Source organism: Parasteatoda tepidariorum, chromosome 11 (genome assembly GCF_982258835.1).
Source record: "Parasteatoda tepidariorum strain Cologne lab strain chromosome 11, Ptep-v5.0, whole genome shotgun sequence".
In the NCBI taxonomy this organism is placed as follows: Eukaryota; Metazoa; Arthropoda; class Arachnida; order Araneae; family Theridiidae; genus Parasteatoda; species Parasteatoda tepidariorum.
In genome coordinates, this window is record NC_141765.1 from 80,158,158 (window position 1) to 80,181,690 (window position 23,533).

Consider the following 23,533-nt stretch of genomic DNA (forward strand, 5'->3'; position numbering starts at 1 on the left):
AATTGCATACCTTACACTTAAAAAGTTTTTCGACTTTTTCTAAATAAAATAATAAAAAAATATTAAATACTTACAAAAAGGTAATTTTTGCACTGAACTACCTTTGGATAAACGAATTGTATAATCGTGTGAAAAAAATTGTTTGATTCGCTTAAAAAGTTCCCTAGATGTGGCGCAGCAAAGCGTAAAATTAACATTCAGGGGTCCAAACTTTGGACAGCTCTACTCACCAAACAATTAGGACCCTATTTCTCACATTGAGACTACCCCTTACCATATATGGCTTTCTAAAAAAAAAGAGATTAAAAAAAGAAAAAAAATGCTTATGTTTTTTTAATTTATAAAATTAATGTGACATATATATGCATTCGCAGCTAACTTCGTGTTTAAATACTTTTATCTTTTAAAATTGTCATTCCTGAAAGGAAAAAGACGGCTCTTTTGAAGAAGAGCTTCATAGTAACAATATTAAAACAACAGTTTGTAAACCTTAAACAAAGCTCTTTTAGATGGCGGGTGCGAAAGGTCTCGTGATGTGAAATCGCAGGAAGATTTATTATATGATGCAGGTTATATGATGTAGGTATATTTTATTTTAAATTACATTATACGATTATATTATAAAATTATATTATAATATTCTTCCGAATTTAAAAATAAATTAATGTCCATAACTTTCAAAATTAAAAATAATTAAATAAATAACAACAATTTTACAAAAACATTAAAGAACATAAGAATATTATTCAATAAAATTTTAGGTTACTTTGAATTTTCGATTTCCTAGAAATGTACTTTTAAATCGTTACTTTTTTTTGTTTAGAACTTGTACTTTTACTTGTACTTTTTACTCGTTACTTTTTAAAATAAGAACTTTTTACTTTTTACTCGTTACTTTCTTTAAAAATACTTGTACTTTTACTCGTTACTTTTTAAAAGTAACGTTGCCATATATGCCCCTTACATACAAAAGTTGCAATCCATCGAGAGAAAAAAGAAAAAGTCCGTGTTTTTGTTTGATTTCGTAACTTCAAATATCGTCTGTACTAATTGATTAGCATATTTGAATCCGTCCCCCCTAACCATTAGGTTCTGGAACGTAAATATCCAATCATTAGATCAAAAGTTATTTAGAATGGTATTTTTTGCGCACTATACTATTTTTGTGCAGCAGAAAAGGTTCAACTCGCCTTGAGTTTACTGTCTCTCCATTACGTTTCAATGATAGGATGTACTAAGTGACAAATGATTCATCTTAAATTTGCAGACCGAATAACTTTGATCTAATAATCGGATTTGAAAGCTCTTTATTCTTTGAGAGCCTTGCGTAAAATATGCTATTTAATTAGAGCAGACAATATTTTTTTATGTTACAAAATCGGACACTAAAACTCACGTTCTTTGAATAAGGACTTTTTTTTTTTTGACTGACTGACTGACTTAAATTTTGTACAAAAGTGATCGAATAGATTTTAGCGAATCAATTTTTAAAAAAATCGATGGCAATAGGGAATAATTTGATATTTCATTTTCATCGTCCTTTTCCTTTCTAATGTGTTTATAAATTTCATCTACATGTTTTAAGTCAGTGTTAAACCATTTTCACCGCAGCTGAAAAAATTCGTTAATAATTTTTGGTGAATGTAAACTTAATTGGCTAAATACAAAGTTTGAACGTAATCAATCGAACAATTCCTTTTTTAACTCAGAAACTATTCAGCAAATTTTGTTCAAATTTTGTATTTTGCCATTTGAAATAAGTTTCTTTAGATTAATGTAAAAATATTTATACCTTTAATTTGTAAAAATTATTTTGCTAAGATTATATAAAATAATTAGGAAAAAAAAACTAATAACTATTAAAAATTATTCTTTGCAAATGAAATTATCTTTGGATAAATTAATTTTATAACTGTGTTCAAAAACTTTTCGATATACCTAAAAAGTTATCGAGATATGGCGAAATGCGTAAAGAGTGAAATTAATAGTAAGAGATTCAAACTTCCACCAACCTCGTGACCACATTATCGGAATTTTATTTTCGAGATTGTGGCTACCTACCTAATTTTGAGAGTCGTAAAGTCATTTTTCTCTTAATTTCGTTTTCAATACCTTTGTCATTCTGTTTACTATACTCTTAACCAAATCCATACTCATCATAAGATTATAATTTCAAAATCATTTTTCTCTTAATTTCTTTTTCAATACCTTTGTCATTCTGTTTACTATACTCTTAACCAAATCTATGCTCATCATAAGATTAAAATTTCAAAGTCATTTTTCTCTTAATTTCTTTTTCAATACCTTTGTCATTCTGTTTACAATACTCTTAACCAAATCCATGCTCATCATAAGATTACAATTTCAAAGTCATTTTTCTCTTAATTTCTTTTTCAATACCTTTGTCATTCTGTTTACTATACTCTTAACCAAATCTATGCTCATCATAAGATTATAATTTCAAAATCATTTTTCTCTTAATTTCTTTTTCAATACCTTTGTCATTCTGTTTACTATACTCTTAACCAAATCTATGCTCATCATAAGATTATAATTTCAAAATCATTTTTTTCTTAATTTCTTTTTCAATACCTTTGTCATTCTGTTTACTATACTCTTAACCAAATCCATACTCATCATAAGATTATAATTTCAAAATCATTTTTCTCTTAATTTCTTTTTCAATACCTTTGTCATTCTGTTTACTATACTCTTAACCAAATCTATGCTCATCATAAGATTATAATTTCAAAATCATTTTTTTCTTAATTTCGTTTTCAATACCTTTGTCATTCTGTTTACTATACTCTTAACCAAATCCATACTCATCATAAGATTATAATTTCAAAATCATTTTTCTCTTAATTTCTTTTTCAATACCTTTGTCATTCTGTTTACTATACTCTTAACCAAATCTATGCTCATCATAAGATTAAAATTTCAAAGTCATTTTTCTCTTAATTTCTTTTTCAATACCTTTGTCATTCTGTTTACAATACTCTTAACCAAATCCATGCTCATCATAAGATTACAATTTCAAAGTCATTTTTCTCTTAATTTCTTTTTCAATACCTTTGTCATTCTGTTTACTATACTCTTAACCAAATCTATGCTCATCATAAGATTATAATTTCAAAATCATTTTTCTCTTAATTTCTTTTTCAATACCTTTGTCATTCTGTTTACTATACTCTTAACCAAATCTATGCTCATCATAAGATTATAATTTCAAAATCATTTTTTTCTTAATTTCTTTTTCAATACCTTTGTCATTCTGTTTACTATACTCTTAACCAAATCCATACTCATCATAAGATTATAATTTCAAAATCATTTTTCTCTTAATTTCTTTTTCAATACCTTTGTCATTCTGTTTACTATACTCTTAACCAAATCTATGCTCATCATAAGATTATAATTTCAAAATCATTTTTTTCTTAATTTCGTTTTCAATACCTTTGTCATTCTGTTTACTATACTCTTAACCAAATCCATACTCATCATAAGATTATAATTTCAAAATCATTTTTCTCTTAATTTCTTTTTCAATACCTTTGTCATTCTGTTTACTATACTCTTAACCAAATCTATGCTCATCATAAGATTAAAATTTCAAAGTCATTTTTCTCTTAATTTCTTTTTCAATACCTTTGTCATTCTGTTTACAATACTCTTAACCAAATCCATGCTCATCATAAGATTACAATTTCAAAGTCATTTTTCTCTTAATTTCTTTTTCAATACCTTTGTCATTCTGTTTACTAAACTCTTAACCAAATCTATGCTCATCATAAGATTATAATTTCAAAATCATTTTTCTCTTAATTTCTTTTTCAATACCTTTGTCATTCTGTTTACTATACTCTTAACCAAATCTATGCTCATCATAAGATTATAATTTCAAAATCATTTTTTTCTTAATTTCTTTTTCAATACCTTTGTCATTCTGTTTACTATACTCTTAACCAAATCCATACTCATCATAAGATTATAATTTCAAAATCATTTTTCTCTTAATTTCTTTTTCAATACCTTTGTCATTCTGTTTACTATACTCTTAACCAAATCCATACTCATCATAAGATTATAATTTCAAAATCATTTTTCTCTTAATTTCTTTTTCAATACCTTTGTCATTCTGTTTACTATACTCTTAACCAAATCCATACTCATCATAAGATTATAATTTCAAAATCATTTTTTTCTTAATTTCTTTTTCAATACCTTTGTCATTCTGTTTACTATACTCTTAACCAAATCCATACTCATCATAAGATTATAATTTCAAAATCATTTTTCTCTTAATTTCTTTTTCAATACCTTTGTCATTCTGTTTACTATACTCTTAACCAAATCCATACTCATCATAAGATTATAATTTCAAAATCATTTTTCTCTTAATTTCTTTTTCAATACCTTTGTCATTCTGTTTACTATACTCTTAACCAAATCCATACTCATCATAAGATTATAATTTCAAAATCATTTTTTTCTTAATTTCTTTTTCAATACCTTTGTCATTCTGTTTACTATACTCTTAACCAAATCCATACTCATCATAAGATTATAATTTCAAAATCATTTTTCTCTTAATTTCTTTTTCAATACCTTTGTCATTCTGTTTACTATACTCTTAACCAAATCCATACTCATCATAAGATTATAATTTCAAAATCATTTTTCTCTTAATTTCTTTTTCAATACCTTTGTCATTCTGTTTACTATACTCTTAACCAAATCCATACTCATCATAAGATTATAATTTCAAAATCATTTTTTTCTTAATTTCTTTTTCAATACCTTTGTCATTCTGTTTACTATACTCTTAACCAAATCCATACTCATCATAAGATTATAATTTCAAAATCATTTTTCTCTTAATTTCTTTTTCAATACCTTTGTCATTCTGTTTACTATACTCTTAACCAAATCCATACTCATCGTAAGATTATAATTTCAAAATCATTTTTCTCTTAATTTCTTTTTCAATACCTTTGTCATTCTGTTTACTATACTCTTAACCAAATCCATGTTCATCATAAGATTAAAATTTCAAAGTCATTTTTCTCTTAATTTCTTTTTCAATACCTTTGTCATTCTGTTTACTATACTCTTAACCAAATCCATACTCATCATAAGATTATAATTTCAAAATCATTTTTCTCTTAATTTCTTTTTCAATACCTTTGTCATTCTGTTTACTATACTCTTAACCAAATCTATGCTCATCATAAGATTATAATTTCAAAATCATTTTTCTCTTAATTTCTTTTTCAATACCTTTGTCATTCTGTTTACAATACTCTTAACCAAATCCATGTTCATCATAAGATTAAAATTTCAAAGTCTTTTTTCTCTTAATTTCTTTTTCAATCCCTTTGTCAGTTTCAATACCTTTGTCAGCAAATTCTTTTAATTTCTTACACCAGTATATAACCAAGCATTATGAGCTCCAATTGCAACTCTTCATTTTTAATTATTTAGTTTTTATTTTAATTGTGTCAAAACATATTTCAAATACAGAAAGCAAATTACTTTCAAGAAAATAATTTTTTCTTCGCATTTCACTTTGAATAAACATCATTTGATAGTATACAGTTTCAGTGGCGTACGCAGAATTTTTTCTAGGGGGTGGGTTCATAATTTTCTGAAACTACTAAAAGAAATTGGAGTATGTAATAAAGCACTATTATTTCCCTAATTTAGACAGCTAGACAATTTTGACTTTTTATTTCGACAACATTGTTTAGTTAAATTTTGTTTTAATTTTTAAAGCTTAAGAATATATTTTTTTTTATAATAAGAGGTAAAATATTTTATTTTTATTAAAAAGTAGGGATACTGTAACAGCAACCTAAATAATAACCGTATAAATGTGAATATTCCATAGAAAACCAATGAATTTAACCAAAAAATAACTTACCAACAAATAGGGAATTAAACCAGTATACAAACACGATAAAAATTTATTGATTTATACAGTAATATCCAAACGACGGGGTTTTTTTGCAAGTTCGTTTAAAATGTCTTCTACAGCTGGGTTAATTTTCTATGAATGCTTAAGAGCGCCAATCCATTCATTCTATTATTTCCCGTAGAGTTGCGTAAATAAGTCTTCAAACAGCGTTAAGTCGAAAAGGATCTTTCGTTTGCACTCGTTGAAACAGGTAGAACGACCAATATTTCTAGGAGTTTGAAAAAATTTGGTGTTATATCTTTATTGCACATTCCAAGAGCATCCGCCGCAGTTTTTGGAACACTACCTCCGTCTTCACTATTCCTTTTTAATCTTTTATACCAGAGTTTTAGTTCAGACTTAAGGCTTTCTTTACAGGTATCCAAATCTTGAGCGTAAAATTCCACTAATGCTTCAAAAGCCTTTATGTTTGAAGGTTGGCAAATGAAAGGATCGGCAGGTAGGAGACACTGAAATCCTTTCAAAATATCACAATGCGATACAAGTCTAATTGTGTTATAAAATTTTCTGTAAATGGAATAAAAACACTAACTCTGAAATATGTTTAGGATGTCGATCAGGGAAAATTATCGCGTCTTCTAGGGATTTGCATGGAAATGGATCTATCAAATCTATGCTTGTTTTTTGCAGGTATCTACAGAGATGGATTGTTATGAAGAAAACTTTGTAAATGCACAAAAGAGATATTACGAACTGGCAATTAGATACAGTAAAGAATTAGTCTGGGTAGCTGATTCCTTCCATTTTGATATTTTTTGTAGTGTTTCGGCGATAGGCTCGAAAAGTTCCACCACAGCGGTTACTGAGTCGTATCTTTCCATCCAACGGGTTGCACATAGCTGTTTAATTTTCTCCCTCTTAGATAGAGCTGGTTTCCATCTCCTCTATTGCTGAAGATAGGACATACTGTCTTTTTGGCCTATTTAAAAAGTCTTATAATGTTTTAATTGTCCCTAAGCAATTTCTAATGCCAGTTATCTCGCATGAATTTGATGCAGCCAAATTGAGGCTATGAGCAGAGCAATATACATAGAGTGCTGATGGGACAATACTTCTTACGTGGGCTTGTACACCATTAATTTCCCCACTCATTGATGCAGCACCATCGTACCCCTCTCCACGTAACTTTTTATATCAACTTTCATAGACTGTAATTGGTCTAATATTGTTGTTGCTATTGCTTTTCTGGTTAAGTCATGCATCGAAATGAATTGCAAAAACTGTTCGGTGATGTTAAAATTTTCTTTATCGACATATCGAGAGCATAACGATAATTGCTCTATACCTGCAATATCAGTTGTTTCATCTGCAAGAATGGAAAAGCAAGTTGCATCATTAATCTTGCTGACTAGTTTTTGCAGGATTAAAATATTGCAAACCTCAATAACTTCGTTCTGAAATCGAGGGCTGGTATACTGAGCACTTTTTCTGCTTGACTCTAAAATGTTCTTAAGAGTCGAATCGTTCTTACTCCGGAAACGAAGCAATGCCCGAAAATTTCCGTCGTTCTCTTCACCTGGTTGTTCAGCAATTATTCCCGAATCCTTATGTCCTCTTAGAGCGAGACCTTGATTTCGACAAAATAGGATGGTTTCAATGATTGGAGTAATGTTTTTTCTATTTTCTAATTTTCTTCTGCTTGCTACAGGTTTCATCTTTCCAGGTAAAATATCGTTTAATGTCCCAGCAGTTTCGATCGATTTTTTGTGATAAAGACATTTCTCGTGTTCAGAAAATCGCTCTACAGCATTTTTCCAGTTGTTAAATTTTGCATTGCACAGTTGGCCTAAAGGTTGCTTTCCAGAACCGGCACCACTTTGGGCGTAAAATACACAAAATTTGCAAAAAGCACCACCCTTAACCTCTGAATATGCAAGCCATTTCCAGCGATAAAGACATTTGTACTGAAATTTCAATTTTCTTTTTCCTTTTTCAGGAAAAAACAAATGCTGGATTGGGTTCCCAAACATTTTTAAGTATATCCAGTTTTTTATTCTCGCATGTATTATCTTATGAGAAAAAGTCCAATGTCATATGGGTGGGAAGTAACACTTTGAGGGCCGCTTTCACATTCATCAGATTCTGTTACGCTAGAAACGTTTTCTTCAACGGAAGTATCACATTTCTGTTCAACAGAAAAGCTTACATTGGTACTAGATTCTGTCACCTTGTTAATAATATTTCTCCATATTAATTATAATTTCTAAAACTCAATAGATGGCGCTCTGCGCAGTAATGTAAAATCATATCTATGTAATAATAAATCATTTCTATGTAAAATCTAATCAGTTTCCTCCATGACACTGTACCATTATCATCATCCTTTTGTTATTAAATATATATATTATGTTAAAAGGCGTTTGTTATGATTGAAACCCCGAGATCTGAGATCACATCACCGTATTTAATATTGGCGCCCAACGTGGGACTAAGAATTTGATTAAAGGTGAGTGCACTTGATTTAAATAATGGATTCATACGATGATTTGAAGAATAAAAGGAAAACAATTCGCTCTTTAACAACTCGATTGATAACAAAAATGGAAAATTTAATAAATGATGATAATGTGGAATCTAAAGAAAAAATCGAGGAATTAATAGATTGTAAGGAACAGTTAATTGATAAAAATAAAAGTTTAAAAGCAATAAAAAATCGAATTGAACCACTAATTAAAAGTGAGGAAATAGAAACTGAAATTACTGGAATTGAAGAATATTCTGAAAAAATAATAATGTGGCAATCTCGAATCGCAAGATTTTTGAGAGAAAACAATAAAGAAAGTAGAAGAGGAGAAGAATCATTTAACAGCGCACAATACGAAAAATCTAAATTTGTTCCAGACAGTAATGCAGTTAAACTTCCAAAATTAAACATAAATAAATTTTACGGGGAAACAACATTATGGCTTGAGTTTTGGAATCAATTTCAAATCGTGACCCATGAAAACGAAAGTTTAAGTGAGGTACAAAAATTTACTTATTTAAAAAGCTTACTTGGTGGAATTGCATTAAATGCTATTAAAGGGTTTGCTTTGACTAAAGAAAATTATATGAAAAGTATAGAATTGTTAACAGATAGATTTGGGTGTGAAGATTTAGTGATTAATAATCATATGAATCGTCTATTAAATCCTAATCCCGTAAAAAATTCTAGTGATATTAGAGCATTACGGAATTTATATGATAATTTAGAAGTAAACATTAGATCTTTAGAAAGCTTAAATGTAGTCTCAGGAACATATGTACACTTATTATGCCCTATATTATTAAAACTAAAACCAGAAGAATTAACTTAAGAATACAACAGCAAACGAAAATCAAAATCAGAATTTAATGTTTCGGAATTAATTCAATTTATTAAGGAAGAAATTCAAGTACGCGAATCATCTACATTATTCCATGATAATGCTAAGAAAAATAAACACTATAATTATTATAATTCCAGGGAAGTAATAAATAACAAAAAAACAGTTCAGATCGAATATTCCCACAGCTTCAGCATTGGCTACTCATGTAAAATTTAATTGCGTATTTTGTAAATCAGAACATGATTCATTTATTTGTGAAAAAATGTCGGTTTCTGAAAAAAGAGATAGATTAATGCGCGAAGGTCGTTGCTTTAAATGTTTCCGTAAATCACAATCACATTTAAGTTCACAATGTAGGAGTAAAATTAGTCCTTGTAAAAAATGTAATAGTAAATCTCATCACGAAATAATTTGTTTTGGAATTCCGAAAACTCAAAACGAAAGTTCGCAAGAAACCGCAAAGAAAAATACAGTTGTAGCCAGTGTTTCTGATGTCGAAGAGGGACAAAAAGGGGAATTTCAATCAGTGTTTTTACAAACATGTGTCGCGAATTTGCATTTGGCAGACGAAACGCAGGAGATAAATATTTTATTTGATTCCGCATCGATAAGGTCATTCATTACTAGAGAATTAGCTAAAAAGCTTAATCTCCCGATAATTAGAAAGGAAAATTTATTAGTTTATACTTTTGGAATCCGTGAACCGCAAGAAAAAACATATGATATAATAAAGGCGAGTATAAGCAATAAAAAATAGTCTACTCGAAGGTCAGAGTTCGAATTATTGGTTACAAGTACCATAACACGTGCATCTTTCCCACCGCATAATAATAAAATAAAGTTGCTGCTTAAGGATTTAGCGCTTACTGATTTATGTCTTTCGAAAGGAATAAATTCCATTGATATATTAATTGGAGCAGATTATTATTGGAAACTCCATACTGGGTACATAAAGGAGTTGACTAAAGATTTGTTTTATGTCGAAACATTACTCGGAGGAAGCATAACTGGGATTACTCATTCAGATTTAAGAAATGACTCTATCATTGAAAATTTGTGTTATTGTAAGGAAAAATTTAATTGTGAGGAATTAACTAGCGAAAATAATTCTTGTGATGATAAAAATTTACAGTTACGGAAATTTTGGGATATTGAAAGCTTAGGCATAAATGATAAAATTCAGAATACACCTTTAGAGCAAGAAACTTTAAAACAGTTTGAACAAAATATAAAATTTCAGGATGGCAGATACGTAGTTAAATTACCATTTAAAGATGAGGTAAACATTTCTGACAATTTTAATTTATCTAAAAGAAGGTTAATTAGTTTAACATCGCGTTTTAATAAAAATCCTTCTTTGCATGATAATTATGCTAGTATTTTTAAAGAGCAATTATCGGAAAGAATAATAGAACCTGTTAATGATAAATCAATAGTTCCAAATATGGTTTATTACTTACGTCATCATCCAGTAATTAGAAATGATAAACTACAAAGTTACGGATAGTTTTTGATGCTTCGGCAAAAGAAAAAAATTGCTACTCTCTAAATGATAACTTATTATCGGGTCCCAATCTAAACCCTAATCTTTTAATTTTACTATTAAAATTTCCCGAGTTTAAAAATAGGATAGCAGCAAGGTAGGAATAATTGCTGATTGTGAAAAGGCTTTCCTACAATTGTTAATTGATGAACATGATAGGGACTATCTTAGATTTCTTTGGTCAGAGCAATTCCCTCCCAAGAAAATTGAGGTTTTTCGCAATAGAACCGTAACTTTCGGAGTAAAATCATCAAAATTTTTACTGGCTGGAACAATAAAGTATCATATCAAAAATTATAAAGAATCTCATCCTTTGGTATGTAAGGTTTTAAATGAAAATTTGTATGTCGACGATCTTATTACTGGTACAAATACGATTGAAGATGGACTACTATTATCCAGGGACACTAAATTAATATTAAAGGATGCATCAATAAATCTTAGGAAGTGGAAGAGTAATTCTAAGGAGTTATGCCAAAAATGGCAAGACACAAAATTTGAAAAATATCCTAGTGAAGAAATTTAGGATTAATTTGGAATACTTTAAGGGATGAATTTAATTTAGATTTAAGTTCTTTAATTGATTCTTTGGAAAATGTGAAAAATACTAAAAGAGGCGTATTACGCATATCGTCGAAATTATTTGATCCAATAGGATATATAACAGTATTCACGATTAGAATTAAAATTCTTCTTCAAGAAATATGGGAACAAGGCTTAGAATGGGATGAGGAATTCGCAGATATTTTAAGACTGAAATGGGAAAAATGGTATAAGGAAGTAAATGTATTAAAGAAACTTTCACTACCAAGATATTATTTTCATGAAGAAGATAGCTGTTCCGAAGTAGGGAATTATAAGATAATTGTATTTTGTGACGCAAGTGAGAAGGCATATGGAGCGATTGCATGTATTCGATATGAAAGAAATCAAAATTTTTACGCAAGCTTTGTTCTTCAAAGGCACGCGTTGCACCATTGAGGAAGTTGAGTTAACCAAGATTAGAACTGATGGCCACTCTTATAGGTTCCAGATTATTGGATACTTTAAGGAAAACGTTTCAAATAAATAACAACTATATTCGATATTCTGACTCAACCATAGCCCTTAGTTGGATTCGAGGAAATGCAAATCAGTGGAAGACATTTATTTCAAACAGAGTAAGTGAGATCCAAACTTTAACAGATCCTACTAATTGGAAGTACATAAAGGGAAATGATAATCCAGCTGATACCATATCAAGAGGATGCAGTGCTAATGATTTGCTCTCAAGTGCAATTATTTTTAATGAACCAACATGGTTGACATTAAGCGAAGAAAAATGGCCGAAAAATGAAGAAAATTTTAGAAGAGCAGATGTAGATGAAGAAAAGAGATCGAAATTTATTGCAGTTAATTATGCAAGTGAAAATAATGTTCAAGATTCAATTTTCGATATCCACAAATTTAGTTCTATTAGGAAGGTTTTCCGAATAACAGCCTGGATTAGAAGATTTATAACAAATTTGAGACTGAAGAAAGAAAATAGAATCAAAAATGTTTTAACTGCAGAAGAATTAGAAGAAGCTGAAAACCTTTGGTTGAGACACGTACAAGCAAGGAACTACAGTAAGGATATAGATTACTTAAAGGAAGGGCAAAATTTATCGAAGTGCTCAAAAATCAGAGACTTAAATCCGTTCATTTCTACCAAAAGGATTCTACTTGTCGGTGGAAGACTACAGCACTCCAATTTGAACTATTATGAAAAACATCCAATACTATTACCATCAAAAACTAAATTTACAGAACTGATTGTGAAAGAAGCACACGAAAAGACCCTACACTCTGGTATTTCAGACACACTAACACAGGTACGAGAGAAATTTTGGATTCCGAAAGGTCGGCAATTTATTAAGTAAATAATTGGAAGATGCGTCGTATGTAAAAGATTCAATGTTCGATCAGGAAGAGAAATTTCCTAAAGACAGAATAGAACAGTCACCTCCGTTTTCAGTTACTGGCCTGGATTTTGCTGGAGCCTTATTTGTGAAAGAGTCTGACATCATGCTATGTACCTGTGCAGTTACACGAGCGATACATCTGGAAATAGTTCCTAGTTTAACAACTGAAGCATTTTTACTTGCTTTTTGTCGCTTCATTTCCAGAAGAGGACTTTGTTCTGTTATTTATTCAGACAATGCTCAGACGTTCAAACGAGCAGAGTTTGAATTGAAAAAAATGTGAACTATTTTGAGCAGCTATGAGGTGAGTAATTTTATTCCTCAAAAGGAATAAGGTGGAAATTCATCGTTGAAAGAGCACCCTGGTGGGGTGGATTCTACGAGCGAATGGTTCGTTCAATGAAAATCATTCTTCGGAAATTACTGAGGAAAACATCTTTGACTAGTGAAGAACTCGAAACAGTTCTATGTGAAATAGAAGTTGTGATTAACTCGAGGCCTATTACTTACGTGATACAGACTCTCCAGATACTTTTCCCACATGCTACTTGGAAGACGATTAATAAGTTTACCGTCAGTCAAGTTACCCAGTACTGACTGCATGATTGACAAAAAAATGATAATTAAAAAATTTAAATATCGAGAAAGACTTATAAATCAATTTTGGAAGAAATGGAAAAGGGATTATCTTTTAAATTTAAGAGCTGTCAATTATGTAAATTTGGATAAAGGTAATCAAAAATTTAAGGTAAATGATATTGTTTTGCTTCATGATGACAAACTTCCAAGGAGCATGTGGAAACTTGGAAAAATTGTGGAAACATTTCAAGGACGTGATAACAAAATAAGAGCATGTGCTTCGAAAACAGATACGTCAATAATAAAACGTCCTATAAATTTATTATATAATTTAGAAGTGAACAATTAAATTAATATGAACATTCTATTTGAACTTTAAATTCACATTTATTATTATTTGAACATTTTATTTTACAATATTACTTAAGATAATTATTTAACTTGCAAATTAAGTTTATCTTAAGATATTATTTGAACTTTTTTGATTTAAAGAAAATATGCATACATATATATTTTCTTGTTTAAATGCATGTTTGTTAAAAATTGAAATATTTTGCATGTGAAAGAATTTGTGTTGTGAAAATTGCTTGATTTATTATTCATGATATGATAATTTAATTTCATCAATTGATATTTACTTAAATTTCAATAATTTCATTTATAAGGTAATAATTTGTTAAAGGTTTGAACTAGTGCTCATGAAACATATTATTTTTAAGAATTCGATTAATATTGTTGCATTATAATCTTTATATAATTAAGAAGGGCTCATATTGTAGAAAAGTAAGATTATATTATTTTTTAAATATTGGTACCTTACATTTGAGAAAAATAACTTTGATTAATATATGAAATGACTAAATTGTATGAGAAATGACTAATCAGGGGGAAGTGTGTTAATAATATTTCTCCATATTAATTATAATTTCTAAAACTCAATAGATGGCGCTCTGCGCAGTAATGTAAAATCATTAGTTTTCTAATCAGTTTTCTCCATGAAACTGTACCATTATCATCATCCTTTTGTTATTAAATATATATTATGTTAAAAGGCGTTTGTTATGATTGAAACCCCGAGATCTGAGATCATATCACCGTATTTAATACACCTCACTAATTTCAGGTCGTGATTTTTTCTCAAAGTAATTAAAAATTGTTAAATTCTTGAGTTTTGACATCCTAAAGATCCAAGAACAGCAAAAATATATACATATATATTGGCACAGAAATATCCGCTAAGCTACGATCTCAAAGTTTCTGGGCTGGAATGAATAACCTCAACGAGCACAGTATCTCCAAAACAAAACAGATTTAGCGACGAGTTCCGAAAGACAAGCGGCAGAGATAATTCTTAGTCTGACTAACTAACTCCACTGTTCCCCCTTTCATCTAATTTTTTTACCGCATCTACAAAATTCTCGAATTGTCTCAAAGACGACAGAACGTCTAGGATTCCAGACCTCGCGAATGCCAGCCAGTCTCGAAAACTATGGTGACTGGCAGGACAGAAAGGAACCAGCGATCGGGGTTCGCCCGTAACAGTATCACGTGAATTTGGTTTCAAAAGTACAACCCTATTATAGTAAATGTTTTTTCAGTATTCTGAGAAATACCGTGAGAAAAAAAAGTAGGCATGAAGCAAATAAAAATATATAGTCTTAAAAAATAATAGCCAGCATAATTTCCACTAAAATTTTTATTTCTGTCTGTATTATTTTGTAAATTCACTTTGTCTGAGCTCAAGGGGGGTGTTTAAACCCCTAAACCACCACCCCCCTTTCGTACGCCCCTGTACAGTTTGAAATTTATAAAATTGTTAAGCACGTTGATTTTGAATCGTTGAAAGTTTTTCAGAACATGAACATCTTGTGTGTTTCGTTTAATGATGGACATCCCAAAAAGTGTTGGTAAATGTATACTTTTTTTTATTTTAAATAAATAACTATTTTTTGCATGAAAGTATCCTTGGAATCACGAATTTTACAATTTATTATAATTCTATTTTAGATTCGCTTAAAAATTTTCTTCAGATATGGCAAAATGCGTAAACAGTAATAATTACAAGAAGGGGTCCAAGCATTCGACCCTTCTCTTGGCCAAACTATTTTGATCCTATTTTCTAGATTGCGGCTACCACTCAAGTTTGAGCCGCGATGGCTCAGAGGATAGAGCGTTCGCCTTCCAATGAGGTGAAACGGGTTCGAATTCCAACGATAACTGCTCGATTCGAATTCCGCATCCGGCTAACACTGACCACAGTGCCGACGTAAAATGTCTCCAGTGGTAGACGAATCATGGGTTAGAGTCCCCTTTTTTGTCTGGCTAACCATGGGAGGTTCTTGTGGTCTTCCTTTCTATGTAACGCAAATGCCAGTTAGTTCCAACCAAAGTCCTCCTCAAATGCAAATTTCTCCCAATACTTGATCCAGGAGTTCCCTTGTCTTCTGGATTGGGTTCAAAATTACAAGGTTAGCTGTCATAAACCCACAAATTGGGTCTGCTGTTCAACAGCGGTTATAATACCGCTCAATTTTGCGATTCATGAATTCAAATCCATGAAGCAAAAAAAAAAAGGTGTCTTCATTTTAATGAAAGTACGTTTTTATGTTTAGTTTCGAAACTTAAAATATCATCTGCGCTAATTAATTAGTAAATTTTAAACTCGAGCCATTAAGAGAGAGAAGGTGATTTTTAGATCCTCTTTCAATCTATACAACTGCTGTCTGCAATACAAGAGAATGTTTTCACGAATCTTTGTTTAAAGGCTTGTTTTTGTGATAAAATAAAGTTGTAGGGAATAGTTCGACAGTCGGACCTTTATTTAACGAAGTCGCTAAATTCCGATAAAAAGTTCATTATACGGAAAATTCGTTGAATAGAAAATCACCATATGAAATACTTAAATAACACAAAACAGGTTTCATGAACACTAGACGTAATTAAACTAGCAATTGATCTTGAAAATTATTATCGACTATCGAATTGTTTCAAATGATTTTATCTTATGAATGTTTGGTGATTCCTTCATCATTTCTGTCTTCATCTTTACAATTTAACAATGCTTTGGTCTTTTCAATTTTCACACTGTCCAAAATGTAAGATTCACTTAATGTTTCTGTGGTTGCAGAATCAATAAAAAGAAAACCATTAATCAGTACATCATCGTTAATTTCGTGGTTCTCTCTTAGCCACATTTTTCTTCTATAAGAATGCCATCCTCGTCCTCCGAGCTAAGAATCTTTCTTTCGCAAAACTGTTACGAATAGTACGATCTGCAACATCATAGTTTCATGCTTTAGAAGTTTCTGTTATGCTTTCTCGTAAATTGATTTTTGGCATGGATTCCTGTATGAAAGGCTAATAAAAAGGGATTTTACCGCTTTCACTAAGAGTTAAGATGCGAAAATCAATTCGAGGTCATTTCCTCCATAAAATGCGTTTGAAATATTCCGAAATATTTTGGGAAATAGGGAAAGTGGCTCTCAAAGAAAAGTTCCTTAAATAGACAATTTACTTCGCTATTTTACGAAGAAATTTCCTAAATGCTCTTTGTTCTTGGAAAAAAGTATCAAAATAGAGAAATTCGCAAAATAGAAGTTCGACTGTAGTTAGAATTGTAGTCTTACCCATCTTCTAATATTACCCGTCTCACTTTCAAGGAGCCGACTGGCCTGTGTAGGGGTTAGGGAACTGCCCTTGCATCAGGAAGGTTCTCGGTTCGAATCTCGGGCAAGGCATGGATGTTCTTTCCTTCTCTGTACTATCTGTCCTTATTGTGGGAGCAGCGTTGGTCCACCTAATATGGTGCCCCTGAAAGAGAGGCCAACAAATCTGCCCTGTGAATGCCTGAATTGACGAAAAAATATTAACACAGGTGGTCATTGGAAAAAAAAATTAGTGAAAAACTTACCTCAATTTTGCCGCCCAGGTGATCGAGTGGTTAGCGTGCCCGACTGCGGAGCCGATGGTTGCGGATTCGAATCCCGCTCAGGACATGGATGGTTCTTTCTCTCTCTCTGTGTTCTATGTCCTTTCTTCTTTGTGTGAATGTGACCCGCCCTATAAACGGGTTTGTGGCTGTGTGACGTGGACGACACTGCTCCCACTGGGTAACGAGAAGAGAGTAGCAGTCCTGGCATATGAGGCCAATGGGACAATACATCCCAAGTGCCCACCATTAAAAAAGAATTTAAAAAAAAATAAAACTTATAAGACTGTGGATTAATTGCAGCCAATCTTTTCAGTAATCCCTTATGTTGAATATTGCTTATTTAGCAATACCAACAACTTTCCTTGGCGAACCCATCCCTTGATTACTCGAAGAACTAGACAAATAGCTATTTTTCCCTTTAACTACACTTTCTAATAGTAATCAAGAGATGCAATAGAATAAGAATGTGGCATGTTCTAATATCTTTCACAATAAGAAAGTAGAATATTCTCATATCTTGAGTTTCACTAATTATGCCATTTTTATGTGCTTAAGGGGTCTCAAGGGTGCTGAGGTTTAAGAAAAAGCAAAATATTTTAATAGTTTTCGACAGGATGCAGTTAGTTTAGAAAAAGTATTTTGTTTAATTTTTTATTTTATATATTTATTCTAAGATGCATAAATAAACTGGTGTAAGAAACTAAGAGAATTTACAGACTTCGTCGATTACATACATTGAAACAAAACAATACAAATAACTATTCAACAATTGTAATCCACACGCATGATCGTGCATAGCACTCGTTGGAGTCGGAAGGTATGAAACAGCGGTACCAAAATATGTTAATAGGAGGTATAGTCCCCTCTCACAGGCCTTGCAGCGTGATTTCATACTTGAAGTAAGGCAGTTTATCATTTTTGTGACAAGTATAGTCCCCTCTCACAGGCCTTGCAGCGTGATTTCATACTTGAAGTAAGGCAGTTTATCATTTTTGTGACAAGTATAGTCCCCTCTCACAGGCCTTGCAGCGTGATTTCATACTTGAAGTAAGGCAGTTTATCATTTTTGTGACAAGTATAGTCCCCTCTCACAGGCCTTGCAGCGTGATTTCATACTTGAAGTAAGGCAGTTTATCATTTTTGTGACAAGTATAGTCCCCTCTCACAGGCCTTGCAGCGTGATTTCATACTTGAAGTAAGGCAGTTTATCATTTTTGTGACAAGTATAGTCCCCTCTCACAGGCCTTGCAGCGTGATTTCATACTTGAAGTAAGGCAGTTTATCATTTTTGTGACAAGTATAGTCCCCTCTCACAGGCCTTGCAGCGTGATTTCATACTTGAAGTAAGGCAGTTTATCATTTTTGTGACAAGTATAGTCCCCTCTCACAGGCCTTGCAGCGTGATTTCATACTTGAAGTAAGGCAGTTTATCATTTTTGTGACAAGTATAGTCCCCTCTCACAGGCCTTGCAGCGTGATTTCATACTTGAAATAAGGCAGTTTATCATTTTTGTGACAATTTTATACCTTCCGACTCCAGCGAGTGTTACGCACGATCATGCGTGTGGATTACAATAGTTGTATGATTATTTATTTTGTATTGTATAATGTATGTACACATCAAATTTCATTAAAATCGGTTCTGTAGTTTTAGAGATAATCAACCAAGTCTGCAAATTATCTTTATTTCTTACTCCAGCCGATTTATAAGACTGCACAATTATAATCGCAATTTTTAAAATCTCATTTAACCAATAATTAGTTTAAAATTCAAAGTTAATCAAAGTTTAAAATTTTAGTAAACATCTATCTTATTTTTAAAGTGAACATAATTTTCCACGCCGTAAAAGATTGTTGAAAAGTTTAAAACTACTTGTCTACTTGTACAAATTTTTTGATTAAACAAACTCATAGGTTGTTTAGGAAAATAATTCTTTTTAAACCTCAAGAATTATTTTTTTTAAATAATAAAAATCAAAATATGCCTATCATAACATATGATAAATAAAGTACATACGAAATTTTAGGGCTGTAGCTGCATTTAAACTGAAAATATTTAGCACGAAAACTAAAAATATTGATTTTGAGGAACATGAGTTTAACGTTTGTGGATTGGCTTAATTCTGTGAATACGTGCTTCAGATAAAATTCAATAGTCACTCCAAAAGTTTACTTATAACTTATTAAAATGATAGTTTTCTTTAAAACTGGTCTATAAGAATACAAATTTTATTTATTGTTTACGCTAAATAATGTTTCAATATATTTTGAATAATATGTGTATAGTAATTACTTTCAACCTTAAATCTATAGCAATAAAATGCAATAAAATCAATTAAAGTAATATTTTTGAATAATTAGACATATATTTTATTTTGGCATTTAAATACCGCCATTTTGAATTGTATTCTGATTAGCAAATTGTATTCTGATTGCAAAAAATCTATGTTAAAACGAAAATATTCACACTAATTTTACAACCGTCGTTGAACAGCCGACCTAGTTTTTTGTGTTCACAACTACTAACCTTCAACTCCGCAGCCTTGTCATTTTGAACCCAATCCAGAAGACGAGGAAACTCTTGGATCAAGTATGGGGAGAACTTTGCCTTCGTGGAGGACTTTTGGATGGAACTAACCCGCATTTGCGTGATATGTAGAGGAAAGCCACGAAACCCTCCCACGGTTAGACTGACGGCAAGGGAACTTTAACCCATGTTCCGTCTACCACTGAGGATATTTTACTTCACCGCTATGGTCGGTGCAAGCTGGGTGCGGAATTCGTATCAATCAGAGATCGCTGGGATTCGTTCCCAGTTCACCTTATTAGAAGGTAAACGCTCTTTCCCCTGAACTATCACGGCACACTAATTAATGTTATGTAGCATCGAGCATATGAAAGTATTTTTGATTTGCAGATTTATTAAATAAAATGTTTAAATTATATTGCTGGAAACCATCAGTCCACTGTAAAATCGAAAATAATAGCTCAAATCAGCTTTTCAACCAAGAGAAAACTTTATACATCTTAATATGATCAAAATGAACAATTTTAGGGGTCAGCTGGAAAAAATTCCTTGACCTAAAATTAAAGATTCCCAGATATATATGTTCCAAAAGAATTTATTTTAATTTCTTTCATTTACTATTTAATGTTTCGTTTCAGAAAACAACGAAAAATTATTCTACTTTACTTTGATCATTGAAAATATCTATAAGGGTTTTTAATTTTCAAAACAATAGTGCCTTTCAATTAATTTCAATAATAAAAATTTTTAAAAATAATAAATTAGCTAAACAAAAAAGTATAGACGTTAAATCACACACAAAAAAAAGGTAAGTTGTTTCTTAAGAGTCAGCATTATAAATGAATATTTATCTTATTGTTTAAAGCCATCAGTTTCACTTAATTTAGAACTTGCGGCGGCTCAAAACATTTCTCAGATAGTCTAAAAACACAAATTATTAAAATATTTTTTCCCAAAATGTATTAAGTTTTCCCTTTTGCAGAACGTGTAGTGCTGCCATCTATGGGAAAAAGTGGACTTAGGAGAATAGGAAAAATTAAAGATAAGGTAGAAAATATATATATATATATATATATTAACAATAGGATGGAAACTCTTTCAAAGCATCAATTCAATTAATGTATTAGAGACCTATCAATAAAATTCAATCGATTTCACCATATATTTTCACAAACTTAAGCAATTTATTACAGAAATGTAGAAAAGAAAAGTGAAAAGATATAATTTTTTAGATTTTTTTCCCCTTTTTCTTTTGCCCCAATGAAACTATAATAATTTAACACACACTTACAAAACAGATCATTTTATATCCTGATAACTTTTATTATTTTTATTTATTTATTATTTATTTATTTTTTTCACACTTGATGTTGCAAGTGAAACTACTTTTATACATCGATCGCATTTACTGTTGAAAATTTTTTTTCTCTTGAGAAATTTTTATTTCCAGTGAATTGATTGTTTTGATTGGCATAAAAAATGTTTCAAGAAATTATTTTCATATTTATTGTTTTATGTGTTACAGTTTCCATGAATCAGTGATTAGTAGAATTTATATTTTTGTTTTACTGGTGTTTAGGGTTAAGATAAAAATACCATCTAAAAAATTTTTCTTTAAATGCAATTACAATAATTATTGAAATTCAATTTTAATATATGAATGCAATTGCGGTGTGGCAGAAATTTTAAATTAAATCAAGAAATGTTGAAACTAATGAAAATAATTTGGAAAATTAGTAAAATACTTGTTTTTAGAATTTGAATTGAGTCCAATGTTGGTAAATAGTTCATAGCTCAGTTCTAGCTCAGTAATTTCCATTAACAAACAAAGCTTCTTATTGCTGAGAGTGAATCCCAACATAAAGATAAAGTGACCAATCACAAATTGAAAAGTAATAGTAATCAAATACCCTTAAAAATACGTTTAAAGTAGAAATGAAAATATTTGAATTTCCTAACACTCGATTGTGACAAATTAAATTACCAAAGATCTCTATACAAAAATTACTTTAAAAAATATCCGAACTAAAATTTTTTGAAAAAAAAAATTATGTCCAAGAAGAAAGAAAGATATAAAGTAAACAAACAAAAGATAACTTGAAAAAATTAACCAAACTTGCACTTCAGATTAAAAATAAAGGAAAATAGCTAGATCAGTCAGAAATTAAAAACTGATTTACCTTAGTACCATATTAAATTTAAAAAGCTTGTTTTGGATTTCAGTTAGACATAATCTGTGTTAAACGGGTTGTAATGTAAAATCTGAGAAGACTGATCACCTTTTCTGATTATAAAAGCAATTTGCATTTACACATTTCCTGAAATCGGGGCTAATAATAGCAATAAAAATACAGAGAAAGAAAATAAAGGTATAAAAAATATAGAAAGTAGAAAGAAAATAAAAGAGAGAAAAGAAAAAATGTTATAGAAAGCAAATTTTGGACATAAAAATAAAAAAAATAAATAAAAGATTTTTTCCCCCGGATATTTTGCTATTAAAGTGATAAATATGAAAGTTTAATAATAAATAAAGTAAAGTAAAAAAAACAATACTGAAGTCTTGGACTTCAGAATAACTACCACTGTGTGATTTTTTTTTTTTTTGATTTTTTTTTCAAACAAGGTAAACAATACTCAAGTTTAATTTCAGATTGAAATTTTTCCTGTTCAACTGTTTTTTTTTTTGTTTTTTTTTTGCATTATAATTTACACATTTTTAAAAATGTTTATAATTTTTATCATGTTCGAAGAGTTAACTTAATTGTGTTATTATGAAGAATACTTCTTATAGTGAAAAAACTGTGTTGTGATCTTTAAACAAAATACTTTTGAAACTGAAAAAACTATAAAGTCAAAAAAACTGTTGAAAATGAAAATCTTAAATTTCCTGATAATGATACAACAGATTTTTTATCGTGTCAAAATCTTTACCATGAGTACATATGTAAATGTTTTATAATTCATATTACTTTTATATATTGTTAATATTACAAATTTGATTATTTTGACTGTGCTTCTATCGCAGGGAAAATTTTGCAAATAGAAAATAATTTTTAAAACTTTTGGACTGTAGTTAAAACTTTTCGGCGAATGGGGATGTAACATAAAACGCTTCAATTGATCTTTTTATGTTATTCTGTTCCGTAAATCCTTTTATTTTATTTTATTATTTTAATCGAAATTCTTTCTCACAATTTCAAAAGCCACATCCTGTCCTTAAATCTATTTTTGGTACAAGTATGCATTTAATTAAAAGCAGGATATTTTTCCCCTTTGCTCTCTGTGGGAATCGTTCGACCTATTTCATAAACCAATTACATTTACTAGATTTCCCTCTTTCCCCAAATTGAAACATTTTACGGATTTTACAGTGTAAGATTTTCCCTAACATATAATGAAGGAACATAACTTTTCGTGTACACTTTTATGACTGCTCCGTCTAATAATTAATAAATAAATTTTGTACCCTCCTTCCCGGCCTAAGACCTGTTTTAATCCTTCCACTCGGCAACGACGCTATATACATACATACATAATATTATATATAGACACACATCACCCTACAATAATGGAGAATTTTTTTTTTTTGGAATTTCTCAAGAAATACTTAGAGGACATATTTTTAATTTTAGAAGTGTTTGGTTCATGCTATTTTTGATGCTTTCCAATAAAGTTTAAAGCTTTCAGAAGTTTTAGGGATAGACAATAAATTACAAAAGAAAACA

The 23,533-nt window shown here is 30.3% G+C and overlaps 1 protein-coding gene across 1 annotated transcript; it reads left to right on the top strand.

Moving 5' to 3' along the window:
* The first annotated feature begins 11,838 nt into the window (after nucleotides 1-11,838).
* Nucleotides 11,839-13,054, top strand: LOC147801849 (uncharacterized). The gene is made up of 3 exons (XM_087154514.1): nucleotides 11,839-12,232; nucleotides 12,380-12,681; nucleotides 12,776-13,054. Exons 1-3 carry the CDS (start codon nucleotides 11,839-11,841, stop codon nucleotides 13,052-13,054), a joined length of 975 nt encoding a protein of 324 aa, XP_087010640.1.
* The last annotated feature ends 10,479 nt before the right edge of the window (nucleotides 13,055-23,533 follow it).

Coding starts and splice junctions, on each gene's coding strand:
- LOC147801849 (XM_087154514.1), top strand. CDS start 11,839: ATGGCCACTCTTATAGGTTCCAGATTATTGGATACTTTAAGGAAAACG. Junction 12,233..12,379: donor TATTGCAGTTAATTATGCAA/GTGAAAATAATG, acceptor TTTTAACTGCAG/AAGAATTAGAAGAAGCTGAA. Junction 12,682..12,775: donor TTTCAGACACACTAACACAG/GTACGAGAGAAA, acceptor ATGTTCGATCAG/GAAGAGAAATTTCCTAAAGA.